We start from the raw sequence: 16093 nt of genomic DNA on the forward strand, positions 1-16093 counted from the left end.
GTGTAGGCAACCTTGTCACGTGAGGACATAGGCTCCAAGTGGTAGCTGAGCCTACGCCCTCAAATTGCTACACTAGTGGAATTTGAGACCTTACTTTTGTAAGATTTACTTACTTAAAATGAGCCAAATTGTACTTAGATAATAAAGGAATTAGGTCAGATGCTTGATTTGACATTATTCTAACATATTTACAAGTATATATTTTCTCTCACGCTTAATAATTGGATGATTTCTACAAGGTGGAATGTTTCTTACATAGATTGAGAAAACAATACCTATCTAACATCAGTAACCACTTTATGTTTGGAGGATATTAAAAAGGCACTACGTATACAGTATATTACAAGGGTACATTGATCCTCCTTTTTTTCTATAGAGCAGAGTATGTTAAGAACCGAGATGTGCACTATTGGTGCAAAACATTGCCATGAATGCCAAATCATTGGTGAGTGATGATTGGTGGTACAGTCACAAGGGGCTATCATAGATCAAAACGTATTTGAGAAGTGGGGCTTGGATGGTATTGTTCCATTACTCAAATCACCAAGTGGCAAGAAGTACATAATGCACAAGGGGAATGTTGTTGTCTTGAATGGCAATTTTCCAAGAACAACAAAACCAAGAAGACAAAGTTATCTTGGGATCAATTAGTTATGAGTTTACAATTGTTTGTGTTGAAGATAGATGCTATTCTTAAGGCATATTTCTAAGGTTTTTTTTTTAAAGGGTAGATTTGTGGCTTTCAAAGAGGAAGATGAAGCTAGATAAAGTTTGATAGAATTATTTTGTCTATGAGCTTGTAGATAGAGATTGTAGATATTTAATGTAGACAGAGATTGTGTTTAATCATGAGAGTACAAATGGTTTTGATCTCGAAGAGAACCAAAGGACATAAAGGCCAGATACGTAGAGATTCTTCAAGAGTATGATTTTCAACTACAATATCTTAAAGGACAACATAATGTGGTAGGGAATACCCTAAGTAGGATACAAAACATTAAAGCTCTTAGCATTGTTGAGCTAAAGGGTAATCAACTAGACTCTATGAAGGAAAAATGTGAGCATGATCCATCATACTCTAAAGTATGGAGTACAATACAAACTAAAGATCTATCTGAATTAAATGTAAATCATGACTCCACACATGGTTCTCGTCTATTGAGTGCAAAACTCAATTGTCAGCACTATCCCATCAAAACTTGTTCCTACTTCATAATGGGAGATTATATGTAGTCACACGAGCTCAAACACTAGGTGCCACATCCTTTATGAGTTTCAAGATTATCTAAGTGAACGTCAGCCAAGGATACAAAAGACATATACAATAGTAAGATGGTATTTTTTTCTTACATCAAGGAATTCAAAAATACCTCATACATTGTCAAAAGTACCAAATAAACAAAGTTGAATATTCAAAAGTCAGTGTGTGATCCAAAGTTTATTTGATCATTTTTTATGAGCCAACAATGCTCCAATTTTAGTGATCATCAAAATTTTGATGGCCAAGTAGAGTAGATAAACCAAGTGCTTGAAGATATACTTGAGCAATTAAAAGCAACAATCACTAACTGAGCAGAGTATTTATCCATATTAGAATTTTCTTACAACAATTATAAGTGTGTAACAACAATCTAAGTATGTTCATGCTTAAGTGTGGCTATCAACCTAAGCCACCTGTCATGGTGGATATGCCACAAAGAAAATTTAGCAATTTAAAGATTTTCTCCCTAATGAAATAGATATGTTGTGCATTGTTTGTTGAAAATTGCAACAAGCACATTACAGTTACCAACATTTTGCAAATGAAAAGAGGCGACCTATTACCTTTCAAAAAGGTGGTCAAATTTTTTTGCAAATTCCAAAAGGTCTCTATACGAAAATACTACCCAAGTGTTGTAGCCCTTTCATAACACTCAAGGAGGTAGGTGAAGGTGTTTGCAAGTTACATGTACTTGTTGAATCATGTGTCCATTTCTCGGGGTGGTCAATTATCAAAAGCTCCCTATATTATGTGTGTTCAAGAGGTTACTAAAAATACATCAATATACATACTATTTTTACACTACGGATCTATTTAAAGAATCCTCACTCCCCTCTAATATATACATAAAAGTATACATTTTGGATAATTACTAATCCTCTCTAGTTAACTCGCGTGATATAATACACATTTTGAAAGTGGCCACCCGAGGTCCATCCAATATTCCATGAGATTTGTTTTAGGAAATGGCTTAGGAGCAAAGACAATGTGGATAAGTCGGGCATGTTAGGATATTTTATCAAATCCCCAATTCTATCTCAAAATTTGGAATGTACTGTAGATTACCATGACCAACAGAAACGAAATTATGTAAGAGAAGTAACAAAAAAAAACTTATCGAGAGGAAAGACCTATCTAAGAAAAGTTGTAGTTAGGAAAACATTCATGTTAACAAGGAGATTTTTCAACCAAAAAAAAAGGGAATAGAAACTCTTCCACAAGGGGGGAGTAGTGTCAAGGCATGGGTTCTACAAAGATGACATCCCAAAAGGGAGTAGTGTCAGGACATGGGTTCTACAAAGATGACATCCCAAAAAGGAGTTGGCAAGCAAAGGGTTTGATCTTTATATAGGACAGATGAATCATGATTTGTCAATCTCTAGCCACCACGGTTCTAGACAAGCCTAAGGGAACCCCTCAGAGGCATTGGTCACAATGATGGTTGTGCCAATGGCCTTAAAGATCACATTCATAGACAGAGTGCAAAAAAGATATGCATCCGTTCATATACTTCTTTTCATTCATGGTCAATCTCATAATAATGTTGCCAAAATCCATTATATCATATTGGATGTCTTATAAAGCAATCATATTGTATGTCTTATAAAGTATTGTAACAATAGAGACAAGGCTAGAATGTCCGATACATAAGATAAAACAAGACAACAACTAAACTCGGATAAAGTAGTCTATATGAACATCTTGCAAAGTTGAAAAAAAAAAACTATTTTGTTAAGAAACAAAAGAAAGCATCAACATGCAGCTTTGATTCTTCTATTTAACAAAGTTTTGATAATCTAACCCAACATGTTTTGACGTAGCCAAAGAACAAGGCGCTTAGCATTTTGGCATAACTAGAATTGTTAAATTATAATGATATCTTACTAAATTGTACTACTGGCAAGAAATGAAGTGCCCCTAATAAAACTATGCAATCCTTCAAAATGTATTGTTCTCTCTAACCATTTATCATTTATGCAATTCTGATCATTTATCCCTCCAAAAAAGACAAAGGTTGAATACAAGGGTTTTTTAACCATATAAGATGCTTGTTTGTAATTCAATCATCTCTAAACTACTCACGTTTGCTAAATGCAGCTCTGTTGTGGCTATCTTCAAAAACATGCACATTCTGTCTGGCAATGACTTTGATGAAGCAATTGAGTAATTAAATTATTACCTCTCTGTGCTCTCAACTTTGTTCTAACAATTCAAAGTGAGAAATGAAGCTCGCCATATAATTTGCAAATGCGCGATTGTGTGTGTGTGTGTGTGTGTGTGTGTGTGTGTGTGTGTGTGTGAGAGAGAGAGAGAGAGAGACAATTTCCAATACCTTCACATGTATATGCGATGTCATTTGGGTGCATGTTTAAATAGAAGTTTGCGCATAAAATTGACGGACCTTTGGAGAAGTGACTTAAGTTGCATAATTCGTATTTATTGGGAGTGGCAAAGCAATTAAGAAACCAATGCGGGGTACTTTAGGAGTTTTTTTAATCATCAAGGTTAATCTTGCTAGAATTGCACACAAAATACGTTCCCTAATTCATAAAAAAGCAAGATTGATACCAATGCTTCAGAGAGGCACTTGATAAGCTTGCAAACATACAAACCAAATATGGCATAAGAAATTTGATGCCCCATGCAATTCACAAGCATTAGGCCCTCGATGCCAATGCTTTGATCTCACTTCTAAATTAGTTCACCGAGTATATGTACATACAAACAGCAAAAAACACTAACGTCCTCCTTGTTGACGATAAATTTAGTTGCCCTTGGAGGCTCCTCCCTTTGTATTCACCTAGAAAAGCAGAATTCCAAAGCAAAAGCTTAGCTGTTTGCTTTCGCAGAACTGAAAAATCATGCTTTCTACAATGTCATACCTCCTCTCTAACTGGAGCAGTTCTCAAACCGAAAACTTCAGCAAACGGAGCGGTGCCATCAATTCGATATTGATCACCCATGCGCCAGCCCACACCATGTTGATGTACCTATTGTAAGCATCCACACAGTTCAGCTGCAAGAAGTGTATTGATTCGAGGAATATTCAGTTATGGATGATATCATGATTCATTACACTAAGTGGTGCATGAGGTAAATTTTGGTTATATAAGTATGGAATTTGTTGGGTTACAAACGTGAGATACGAGTTTCTTCATGGGTGAATCAATTGGCTTGGCATAATCAGTCTACCCTGCTGATTAGGCAGCAAATCACCACACCTTACAATGCAACCCTCAATGGTGTCTTAGCACTGCTATATTCATTAGTCCCTCACAAGTTCACTGAGCCATGAATTGAAAAGAAATGCAACCAGCACCCAAATTGTGAAAAAGTGTATCAAAACTTGCAAAATGTTATTGCCAGCATTAACAGGTTCCTGTCATAATGTCTAGTTTCAGACCCTCTCGAAGTCTTGTTCGTGATCACAAAGAAGATTGCTTGACATACCCATTGCTTCCAAGGTTCAAATCTCTTATCAATAGCTTTAGCCCAAGGTCGGATGTGCTCGTGACCTTTCGTGCGAATATCTTCCACCTATAAGCAACCAAGAAACCAGAAGTCAAACTCTCACCCAGCTCCTGCCTAAGTAAAGCAAAGCAGGATTGGAACACCAAGTGAGGACTATGCACATAATACTAAGAACTCAAACATCAAGCCTAAGAACTCAAACAGTGCAAAGTGGACACGTAAAAAAGAACTCTACCGAATGGATCTGTGCCTTGGATGCAATCGTCCCTACAGCAATACTTGATCCTCCAACAATAAGCGCTGTGGCAATCAAGAATGCCCTCATAACTGGTGACAAGAAAGAACAGATATATGTCAGAAATGTGACCAAATTAACCATGTGCAACACAACCATTCCAATGTCTACTCTCACAAAGTTTCTTGCAGGCATGAAAAACTAATATGTAAGCTATTAAAACCAGGGAGTTTATTACCTGTAGAATAACCCTCAACAAAAGCCTCGACTCTTGTGTCATCCATGGTGGGGAAGCCCTCCATCCTTGCTTGATTTGCAGTAGAAGCTACTAATTTCAATTCCTCCTCCACAGGCGGCTTCCACCTTTACAAACAGCCAGGCAAACACATCATTGGCATACCGTGTAAATGATTTCACACCGAAGATCTTGGAAGCACAAGTGCATCCAAGCGTGACCACGTCAAGCTTCAGGAAAACAATGAGAGGTCTGAGAGTAAAGGAACGGAAGGCAGACAGACAACAAGCATATTGAGAGTAGTAGCACAACTAACCAACCTACGAGGGCCGAAAGAGCACTGAGGGAGGTTGGGCGAGAAGGCATAGAGGCCTGTCGTGTCCAGATTGACATGATAGGCATGAGGAGGCAGGCGTGGCGGTGGGGCAGTGGAGGAGAGCGAGGCAGCAAGCGAGGAAGGCGAGGGCAAGAGTTGCGATGGGAGCGAGTAATGCTGCAAGTCCGCTTGGAGGCAAGCTCGAGGGAGAGGAAGAGAGTGCTGCAGGATCTCGGGGAGCACATCTGCTGCGATGGCCGCCTCTTCCAAGGATGAGGAAGTCGAGGGCTGAAACAGTGTGTTGCTGGCTGCTGCTTTCTCTCTGAGCCGAGCTATGGCGTGCTTCGAGGTCTCGTTGAAGTAGGCACCTTCTGAGGCTGCCACTCTTCCGGCCAGGAAACTCATTCTGTGATTGAAGAATTTAAAATTTCGAAGTTAACAGTTGTTAGGCCTAGCCTGCTACAAGCTCGACACTTTATAGGTAATCCGTGTTTCTTTCTTGTCAATCAAGCAACTTTCATATACCTTGATATCCAAGATTGTGTGCTAAGGTCTCCTAACCCACCCTCCGCACTATATGGCACGGGGTTTTCGAATGGGATCAACGCTGGGGGTCATTCGAGCCATCGGATGCGTTTTCGTAAATTTGGGCCGATTTATAAATTCCGGGTGAAAAGAAAATTTGGGCTAACATGTAAATTCGGGCTAGTAGGTAAATTCGTGTCCGCACCTTGAGTTTCGAACCCACGACCTCCCACGTGCGGTGCATATGTGCAAAATTGTGCTCTAATTCGGGTCGCACGAATTTGTAAATTTGGACCGGCCAATGTCACGGCCTTGATATCCAAGATTGTGTGCTAGATGCCGGTGCACAGTCTCCTAACCAACCCTCCGCACTATTTGGCAAAATGGGATCAACGGTGGGGGTCATTCGAGCCATCGGATGTGTTTTTGTAAATTTGGGCCGATTTGTAAATTCAGGGTGAAAAGAAAATTCGGGCCAGTAGGTAAATTTGTGTCCGCACCTTGAGCTTCGAACCCATGACCTCCCCCGTGCGGTGCATATGCGCAAAATTGTGCTCTAATTTGGGTCGCGCGAATTTGTAAATTCGGACCGGCCAATCGCACAGCCTACAATGCGCACACCTCACCATTCTCACCTCCACCCTTGATCCCATTTGAAGGTGCCCATGCCATATAGTGTTGAGGCTAACCCACCCTTTCCGCTTAGAGCCTTAATCCAATCCTTTTTGGCCTGCCCAAAGTGCAAAGGCTATAGAGATCACTTCTCTTTTTGCTGACTAAAATAATTTTTTCTTTTTTTATGTTCATTTTGTGGTTTTTAATCAAGCACCGTTTTGTGGAATGATTAAAGTGGTGGGGAATGTGACGACTAGCGCACAAAGTGGGTATCCTAAGTGGTTGGTAGAGATAGGGATATGGGTTGCCCATGTGTAGCATTTTTATTGGCTCGCCCAAATTTTTTGGAAGGAGTGATAAGACACTCCGTTTAGGTTTTCAAGAAGGCCATCATTTGGATGCGTAGCTTCCTCCTCTGCAGCGGGATGGCGAGGTCGAGACGGCTGCTTGGGTGTGTGCAAACGCCTTCAAGGCAGTGAGCCCCATAGGGCCTGCCCTAGGTAAAGTCATTCGCATTTTGCTCACGCAGAGTAACTCCCTCCCACTCTCTCTCGCTCTCTCTCTCTCTCCCTCTCTCTCTCTCTCTCTCTCTCTCTCTCTCTCTCTCTCTCTCTCTCTCTCTCTCTCTCTCTCTCTCTCTCTCTTGGCTTATGTGCTTCAGGTGGGGGCTTCTACACTACGACGGGCCTACAGATTGAGAGCCTCGCGGACTCCCTGACAGCTTTGGCGCGTGTAAATGCGCTGCAGAAGTTGCCTGTCGATGCTAAGACAGCACGCCCATTGTGCGCCCATTGTGCAGAATCAGCCCCGCTGAGTATGACAGCTTTGGCGCGTGTGTAATCCGCTGCAGAAGCTGGCTGCCGATGCTAAGACAGCACGGCCAATGTGCAGAATGAGCCCATTGTGCCCATTTAATCTGCTTGCCTATATGGTCCCACCGCTTCCACATCCTTTGGTTCGATGTAGCCATCTTGGTTTCTTATTTAGCTCAGTACATTTGCAGGTTGATAGTGCGAACAAGAATGGGATTTTACTAGAGGTTGTACAGGTTCTCACTGACCTTGACCTGAGCATCTCTAAAGCCTACATTTCTTAAGATGGAGGATGGTTCATGGATGGTACACTCTCTTTTATGTTAATTTGCTTTCATGAAAATAAAAGTGTACCATTCTGAGAAAGCTTGTTCGAGTGTCTTGCAGTTTTTCATGTCACAGATCAGCACGGCGACAAGCTCAAGAATAAGAAGTTTATTGAGGAGCTACAGGAGGTGCGAGACACAGTTTTCGTCTTTTTTCGTGGGCGAAGTTTCCTGTTTTGCATAGGGTCATGTGCAAGAGGGTTCATTGATCTACGAAGAGAAATGACATTAATGGCACTTTGCGTAGGTAGTGCATGATTGGCATTTTGCAGAGTTTGCTTAAGCTTTATGCAGTAATGCTGTTTTTCATGGTCTTGTTGCAGCCTGTGAAGATGTTGAAGAGCTTTTTTGAATTTGGTATATCATTTCTTTGCTTGAACGCATACTGCTGCAGAGTTTTTTTGCTTTGCTTATGCTTCCTTATGTTGTGTTTGTAATTGTTTTCAATTTGCAGGGCAGTGGGGCGGTTACACTCAGCTGCTGGGACATAGCTACTCAGAAGGGCTGGGACGATGTGTGCAGATGTTAACTTCACCAATATTTGCCTTTAGATAATAGGTTAGGTAATGTTGAGGTCTTCTAAGAAGGACTCGGGCGATGTGAGCAGATTTTATTTGATGTTATTTTTTCTATTATGCCTTTAGATAATAGGATACATATTCTTGAGGTTTCGGGTATGCACTGGGGCCATATATTTCCGGCTCTGCCTCATGTTGCTTTCTTTATTTATTTACCCATCTGCTTTTGACTCTGCAGATACGCTGATGAAAGTTTCTGGCGTACCTACTCGCATGTTGTCGATCTCAGGCCATTGCCTTGGCTAATTGTACAGCTCTAACACCATGCTCAATTCTGGTGTGCGGCTGCTAAAGAATCTCAGGCTTTTCTTGTATGCACGAGTTGCTAAAACGTGGATGATTTTTTGATTAAGCTGAGTGGTGAGAAGTATTTAAGTTATTAACAATATCTACTTTCCTCTCTCAGTTTTGCAAGGCAGATCCTGGATCAGTAAAAAATTATGCCTTAAGACTTTTGTGAGCATCTGCGACGCTTTAAATTGGTTATGTTTTTTATATAATTACTTTCACGGTAATGTGAGATAAGTAGCCGTGTTTCGATCCACTGCTTTTATAATGGTTAGCTTTGTACAGGCATAAGTCAAGTTCCTGCTTTGAAAAGTAAAGTATTTTTGTTATACCTCTTCAGGCAAAGGAATAGAGCCTTTTGGCTTACTATCAGTTTAACGGGGATTTTGGATAAGCTGTGAGGAATAGAGCTTTTTGGCTTACTATTTAACGGGGATTTTGGATAAGCTGTGAAGATTAATATATACCCAATTATGGATGTACATCCTTCATTTTGGGCATATTGTTCTGAGCTTATGGGATAGGGAAAGACAAATGTCAAGGTTGAATTTAATTCTTGTGGATTATTTTGTTTAGTAATTTCTTATGAAGTCTATTTTGTTGCTGAGTTATAAAAATTAGTTTAGACTCTTGGAGCCAAAAGTGTTTTGGTATTATAGCTTTCCATGAAATATTGATGAAAACTATGAGAATATTATTGTACACAATCTTAATTTTAATATAAGAAAATAGATAGGTTTATATTATTTCTGATAAACATGTTGTATTTATTAAAAGATTAGGGTTTTGAATTAAAGTCTGTTCCTTTAATGTAGTCTAGCTTTTAATATTATAAATAGTATTTTTAAATTATTTTATTTATATAATTGGTAATTTAAAATCTTTTAAAATAAACACGTATGCCATGATAAATAAACCGTATAAGTATATATTTGATGCCAATAATGTCTTATATTTTAGATTAATTGTTAGATATGAACTTACTCTTTAAAAAAGAATTAATTAATTACAACTTACTCTCAATGCCACCAAGTCGGGTAATAAAGTTTCTTTGAAAAACGTGCACTTACTTTGAAAATGTGAAATGATAGCTTCTCATTTATGAAAAGATATTGCATCATTTTACTGCAATCTCTCGTTTTGGCTTTTGTGCTGAACGTGAGGTAGTGGCTCTCATTATAGAAACATATCCACTACTCCTTTCCTCTGCCTTTAATGCAGCTCCTATATATATAACTATCCCTTGCACAATATACATATCCACTACTCCTATATATATAACTATCCCTTGCACAATATACATATGCTCTCTTGAGGCTTTAACTCTTCTTGCTCATAGTTGTTTGCAGTTCTAGTTTATATACCTCATACAATGGATACTCCCATGAAGGGTGAGTATGTAACAATATTTCATTTGAGCTGTGATCACCTTGAGCATATGATCTTGAGCATTGACATGAGCATATGTTTGTAGATCTTAGTTTTGATGAGGCATTGTCTGAGCCCAAGCGTGTAGAAGCACATTCAACTGAAGTAGAGCTTCTTGAGAATACCAAGTGTAGCACTGTTGCTGAATATTCACCTGTGTCGCAAAACCCCAATCAAATCTCTGAATCTTCTCCGTACAACAAAAAACTTAGTCCAAGAGGAAAGTTGAATAAAGCCTCTTCTTCAGCTATAAAAAAGGCCTTGCTTGCAGTTAGAGGTAATGTTTACTGTTGTGTTTTGATCTTTAGAGTATTTTGCTCACACCAATGCTTTTTCTTAGGTAAGGCGAGTAGGTGCTTGGCAGATACCTCATTCTCATCCCCTTTGATAAAAAATATATGGGAAGAGAAAGATGAGCTTAATGTTGAATCTTTCTCTTCACATCTAGCCATAACCCCTGCTCTAAGAAACCTATCTATCTCCGAGCTGTCAGAAACTGCAAATTTCAGATTTGCATTTGAAGGCAAAGTGCTCTGTAAGTATGGTACTTATAAAATACCGAAATCTAACTTTGGTAGATACCTACGTGCAGACCTTCTTGACATAGAATCTCGTCATACTGTGACTTTTGTTGTGACCGAGATATACCTCTCAGACTTTATTGAGGCCTTTGTTGTCCATGATTATGTGCGCATCGAGGGGGCATGTGTAAAAAGAGCTGTTGCAAAAGACGGCGGTACCTGCCTGTGGGCTTTGTACGCTGATGCAACTACTTTGGTTGTGAAGGCTGAGCCTTTCGAGTGTTGCCTCTACCTTTATCCAGAACAGAAGATCAAAGAGTTGTTGTCCCAAAGTTCTAGTGCTAACGAGTCAGTGGCAACCGTTGCGTTCATTGTCGTCAAAATAGAGAATGCAACTAGAAGTGATGGTACCCCTAGTTTTCGATTGACTGTTGCTGATGGGCCGTCAACAAGCGATCGAGCTAGTGTAAGTGTCTCCCATCCTTCAAATCTATAGTGTATCCTTTTTCTAAGACTTTTTTTATGGCAGCTTTTGTTTGTCCCAACTCGGCGCCTCGATTATCAACTTATGGTAAATGAGGTCAAAGAAAAGGGATTCTACACTTGTGTTGCTCGAAACATCAATGTTTTCAAGCACCTGTCGAATACTCTAAGTGTTGTTGATGCTACAATCTTATGTCCATTGCCTCCTTCATTGGCTGATGTCTTCCAAGAATACTTGCATAAACAAGTCTCAAATTTAGGCTTTGGGAAGAAGGTAAATTTTTTATTGCATATCAATTAAAAATCGGTATAATCCTCATTGATAAATGTGAAATTGGTAGGTGTTTGGAACTTTGGAGATTGTGAGTGTGAACAGCTTGGATGGAGTTCTCTTGTGGCACGTGTAAAGGTCTGAATGTAAGCCGCCAAGCTAGCAACCCATTTTGCTACTCATGTGGAAGACTGTCTACAATCAATAAGCAACCCGTCTTACCTGCCAAATTATATCCTCAAGATGGAGAGGCTGTTGGTGTTATTTTACAAGGTGCAGTAGTCGACTCGGTACTAGGATTCTCTCGCCCATTTCTGCATCTCTTGGAGCAAATCTTGGTGGATTTAAAATCTTCTCTCTTGAATTTTAAGAAGGCTGGTTGGTTCACTATTGACAAGGCTAGTCAGGTTACTGCTTTCAAAGGTGCTTAGTTCTGTTTCTCTTTGTTTAGCTATACCTTTTGTAAAATGGCAAGTGATCTCATTTTGTGGGCACAAAGCAAAAGGTTGTACCTTGATCCCATATTTATATGTAACTTTCCGAGCAACAAAGATGTTTTGTTAAGCTTACTTCAAGTGTTTAACTCGAGCCTCTCGTTGCAATCTCTTGAGTCCAAAGTTGTTGATGTTATTGTAGAGCAAATAGCATTAAGAAATGAAGACATTTTGAAAATTTGGGTGCAGCCTTGGACCATAAGTCTTCTATCGCCCTCTTTTGATCAAAGAGAATTTATAATGTCTCTTTTGTCTAGTCGTCAATCCTCAATGATGTTAAGTGTACACTTGGTTGGTATAATGTGCACGATGTTTTTTGCTACGTGTAGACTTTACTTTTATCAAGGTGAAGCTATTCGTGAAGCTCGCTCCTTTGGTGCACATGATTGTCCATCTTCATCCACTTTGCCATCATTGGTCGTGTTGACTTTGCATGGTGAATTTTTATGGTTTCCTGCTGGTTTTGACCGTCCTAAACGTAAAAGATGTGTATGACTAAAGAGGCTAGTCTATCTCTAGCTACTCTTGTCGACAACCATAATGTTGCTGCTCAACAAATTGCATCTACTTTCTTGAGTCTATATCCCAACACCTTTACGCTTAAACAAGTCACAACCAAAATTTACAATATGTCCAAGTCATCTCGAAAACATCTAAGAATCTCTACAGTTTCTTCTTGTAGAACTTCCCAATATGCGAAGATCATCGAGGATACCCCTTCTTTTGATTGTGCTTCATGTGGTTCGCTTATGTTTCGTCAAAGTTTGCATGGCATGTCAAAGGTGGAGTTATTGCTTCTTTAAAAAATAAAATCAATCGCAGTGGTTGACGATAAGGTTCTTCGAGTGTGTCACCTGTGCAAGGCCGCAGTGAAGAAACAAGAGGAGCCACTATTTTGCATGAGAAGAGAGATGACTTTTAGTGTCAAAATATCTAGTGTGGAGAGGTTGAATTCAATAGGGAGTCGTCTTGTGTCATTGCGCATACCATTCGCACAAATTCGAGAACTAAACTTCGAAGGTCAATTTGGTTTGCGCGGAAGCATCGTGAATGTAATGGCAGATTTGTCACGAGTACAAAGAGTGTTGCCACGCTTCTCTAGTGATCAAGCTTCAATTCTAGTTGAGATAAAGCGAAAGCTTGATTATGATCATGCCTACTTGAGTGGCATTGTGTGGCCAAACTGTGTGCTTCAAGCTTTGGTTGACCTATTGAGTACTTCCTTGTACATTGAGCATGGTGTTTCTATGGATATGTCTTGGTCGTCTAGGTTCACAATCCATGCAGATGTGTGTCGCAGTCTGCATGAGGCACTAAAATGCCTCGCTTGAATTAGATGTACACCTTCCCTCAACATTGCTAATGGCATATACAGGAAAAGCAGCTTTCAACCTCGGAGGAACAATGATTCACTTAGCATTGCGTTTGCCCCTTGTCTTCCAACCAAATGTTTCTCTTTCTTCTGAGAGCCTTGCTGAGGTCTCGCAACTGTATAGAAACCTCAAGCTTGTTGTGTTTGATGAGGCATCTTTGATTGGGAATAGACTCTTGCGTATCATAGACACAAGGCTGCGATCAATTAAGCACAATCACACAGAGCCATTCAGTGATCTAGATGTCATCTTCTGCGGTGACCTGTGTCAGGCAAGCCCAGTTCGAGATCGTTGGATATTTAGCGAGCCACAGGATTCTCTGCAACTGCTCTCGCCTTCATTTTGGCTTACCCATATAAAATGCCACGAGCTCACAAAAACAATGCGTCAATCAGATAATGACTTCATTGCCATTCTCAATAGAATACGCAAAGGAAAACACACAGCCGAGGATTTGTTGCTCTTGAATACCAACCATACCAACAAGGTCTTTAACAAATTGACAACACCCCATTTATACTTCACCAACAACTTGAAAGACTCACATAATCGACTTGTTTTTGAGGAGTTGACTACTCACGCATACATAATCCATGCGAGAGATAAGCACCATAAAACTTGCTCAGAAAACCTAGTTGTTCCAAACAACCCACAAAACACAGCAGGCTTGTCCTCAACCTTGGAGCTCAAAGCAGGAATGATTGTCGAGCTTTGTGGTGGAAATATTGATATTTCCGACGGTCTTGTGAATGGCGCAGATGGAATTCTGAAGCTTGTGGACAGTAATCCTAGCTGCCCTATTGCATGGATAGAGTTTTTTGATTCCTCAACAGGCTACAAACAGCGACATGTGAACCAACACCTTAATATGATTCCCATTAGCCCTCAATGGACACCAATTTTTCAAACAACAAAAGAATTTCAAGTTGGTAAAAATGCATTGAACAGTGTCTCTCGAACTCAATTTCCAATACAAGCAGCGAATGCACGCACTATCCATAGGTCACAAGGCTTGACAATGAGCATAGTAGCCTTTGATCCAACATCAATAAACTCACATGGATTGGTTTACACAGCTCTTTCCCGCATTAAAGATCCATCAAACCTCCACATTCTCAATCCAATTCATCCAGCTCAAATCAAAGTCGACAAAATTGTGCTTGATGAGCTTGACCGCCTCAACAATGATGCCAAATGGCAGTATTTGACAAAATTTCCATTCGCATATAAACACACACATCATATCATTCAATCATTGAACATCGTTTCTAGTCACAAATATCTCAAACATATCAAAGAGGATTTGAATTTTGCAAGTTCTGACATTCTATGCCTCCAAGAAACAAAGCAAAAAAATCCTTTCAACGATCTTGCACCAAAGTTTCATCATGTCCATCACCACAGCAAAATAGGTGTTTCAATCTACTACAAGCCTAACATCAAGCTCCACTCTGCAAAAACATTCCTAGCTCCAGGAATAGAAATAATTCAAGTTATATTAGCCATCCATAAACACCTTGATTGGGAAATCATATGCGTCTACAAATCACCAAACACATCTTTGACCGCGTTGGTCACACAACTCTATACCTTGCTGCAACAATCCCATTCTACACGAATGAGTGTCATCATGGGAGACTTCAATGTAGACAATGAGCCCACAAACAATCAATATCATTACTTGGAGGAGAAGCTCCAAGCACACGGCTACACACAACAAATTCATGATGTGACTACTGTGTACAACTCAAAGCTCGATCATGTTTGGATTAAAAATCCCCCTGCATCATTCATTACAGGCACACAATTTTGCTTCTGGTCCGATCATTCATCCACACATCTAATCATTCCTAAATGATTCTTATACCTCCCTCGCTCCCTCCCTCCCTTTTTCCCGTCATCTCACCCTTCCCTCATCCTCTCCACAAAAACAAACCATATTTCCATATTCTATGCCTACCTTTATCCTCAAAGGACGAAATTTTGCTACCCTTCAGCCCTTCATTGAGGCCGACATTCTGTAATGTAATTTACTAATCACTTTCTCAATCAATGTGACTTCCGTCCTTGCACATTTGTGTTTCCCTTCCATGTTCTTAATTTGTTTCGTCTATTGGCAGGCCTTGTGATTTTAACACTTGTTTTGGCCTGCAAAAAGCCATACGGGGCTGGTGGAGAAAGCTTGCATCTTTGAACCATTCGTTTTCGAGGGCTAGATGATTGCCACGTGTCTGGGAGGGCTCTTAAGGTTAGGGTTCTGTGATTTCATGCGTCCTTTTTGGGCCAGGTCTACGGAGCTTTTGCTCTGCATCGCGAGGATGAAGGCGAGAGCCATTTCTGTAAAGCAAGACGCCATCAATGTTGTTGCGGGTGATGCAAAAGGGCTGCCTTGTCGCGTTGTTGGGGATGACATATAGCCTCTATAGCAAGGTGGTCACGACTCACAAAAAACCACAACCTAAAAAGTCATTTTTGCCTCTAAGCACCCTTCCATCAGACCTTCAATGCGCACAGATCATGACCAACAACGCGACAACGCATCCCTTCTGCATCAGCATTAATGTCGCCTTCCTTCACAGAAATGATGGCCGCCTTCATCCTCCGGATGCAGAGCAAAGTGAATCGAAGACATCGCAGAGTAGCAATCACCCTAAGCATTTAGTGTGTGATGAGCATTTGCTGATTGGTACTATGAGCATTACTTTGTGTACTTGTATAAGAGGAGGCGTCTGCCTCTCTCTCTCCATCTGAATGCATGAGAACATGTTTGATAGCAGTTGAGATTGGTATGTTTGTGAGTGTTGCTTGCTAATGGGTTCCAAACGGGACAGTGCAAGTTTGTATGCTAGCGAAGCGAAAGA

At 40.2% G+C, this 16093-nt stretch overlaps 1 protein-coding gene and 2 pseudogenes across 1 annotated transcript; 2 read left to right on the forward strand and 1 right to left on the reverse strand.

Moving 5' to 3' along the window:
- Nucleotides 1–3781: 3781 nt before the first annotated feature.
- LOC147440153 (uncharacterized) lies at nucleotides 3782–5972 on the reverse strand. The gene is made up of 6 exons (XM_086483480.1): nucleotides 5523–5972; nucleotides 5206–5330; nucleotides 4968–5059; nucleotides 4712–4798; nucleotides 4144–4251; nucleotides 3782–4061 (listed from the first exon to the last, which is right to left on the reverse strand). The coding sequence occupies exons 1-6, from the start codon at nucleotides 5921–5923 to the stop codon at nucleotides 4026–4028; spliced, it is 849 nt and encodes a 282-aa protein (XP_086339606.1). The 5' UTR covers nucleotides 5924–5972; the 3' UTR covers nucleotides 3782–4025.
- A 1797-nt stretch (nucleotides 5973–7769) lies between these two features.
- On the forward strand, nucleotides 7770–11796 carry LOC147440154 (uncharacterized; annotated as a pseudogene).
- Nucleotides 11797–12168: 372 nt separating this feature from the next.
- LOC147440155 (uncharacterized) lies at nucleotides 12169–12662 on the forward strand (annotated as a pseudogene).
- The last annotated feature ends 3431 nt before the right edge of the window (nucleotides 12663–16093 follow it).

Source organism: Adiantum capillus-veneris, chromosome 15, assembly GCF_014529385.1.
Source record: "Adiantum capillus-veneris isolate H3 chromosome 15, ASM1452938v2, whole genome shotgun sequence".
Classification (NCBI taxonomy): domain Eukaryota; kingdom Viridiplantae; phylum Streptophyta; class Polypodiopsida; order Polypodiales; family Pteridaceae; genus Adiantum; species Adiantum capillus-veneris.

Coding starts and splice junctions, on each gene's coding strand:
- LOC147440153 (XM_086483480.1), bottom strand. CDS start 5,923: ATGAGTTTCCTGGCCGGAAGAGTGGCAGCCTCAGAAGGTGCCTACTTC. Junction 5,331..5,522: donor TGCTCTTTCGGCCCTCGTAG/GTTGGTTAGTTG, acceptor CTGTTTGTAAAG/GTGGAAGCCGCCTGTGGAGG. Junction 4,799..4,967: donor CCAAGGCACAGATCCATTCG/GTAGAGTTCTTT, acceptor GGTTGCTTATAG/GTGGAAGATATTCGCACGAA.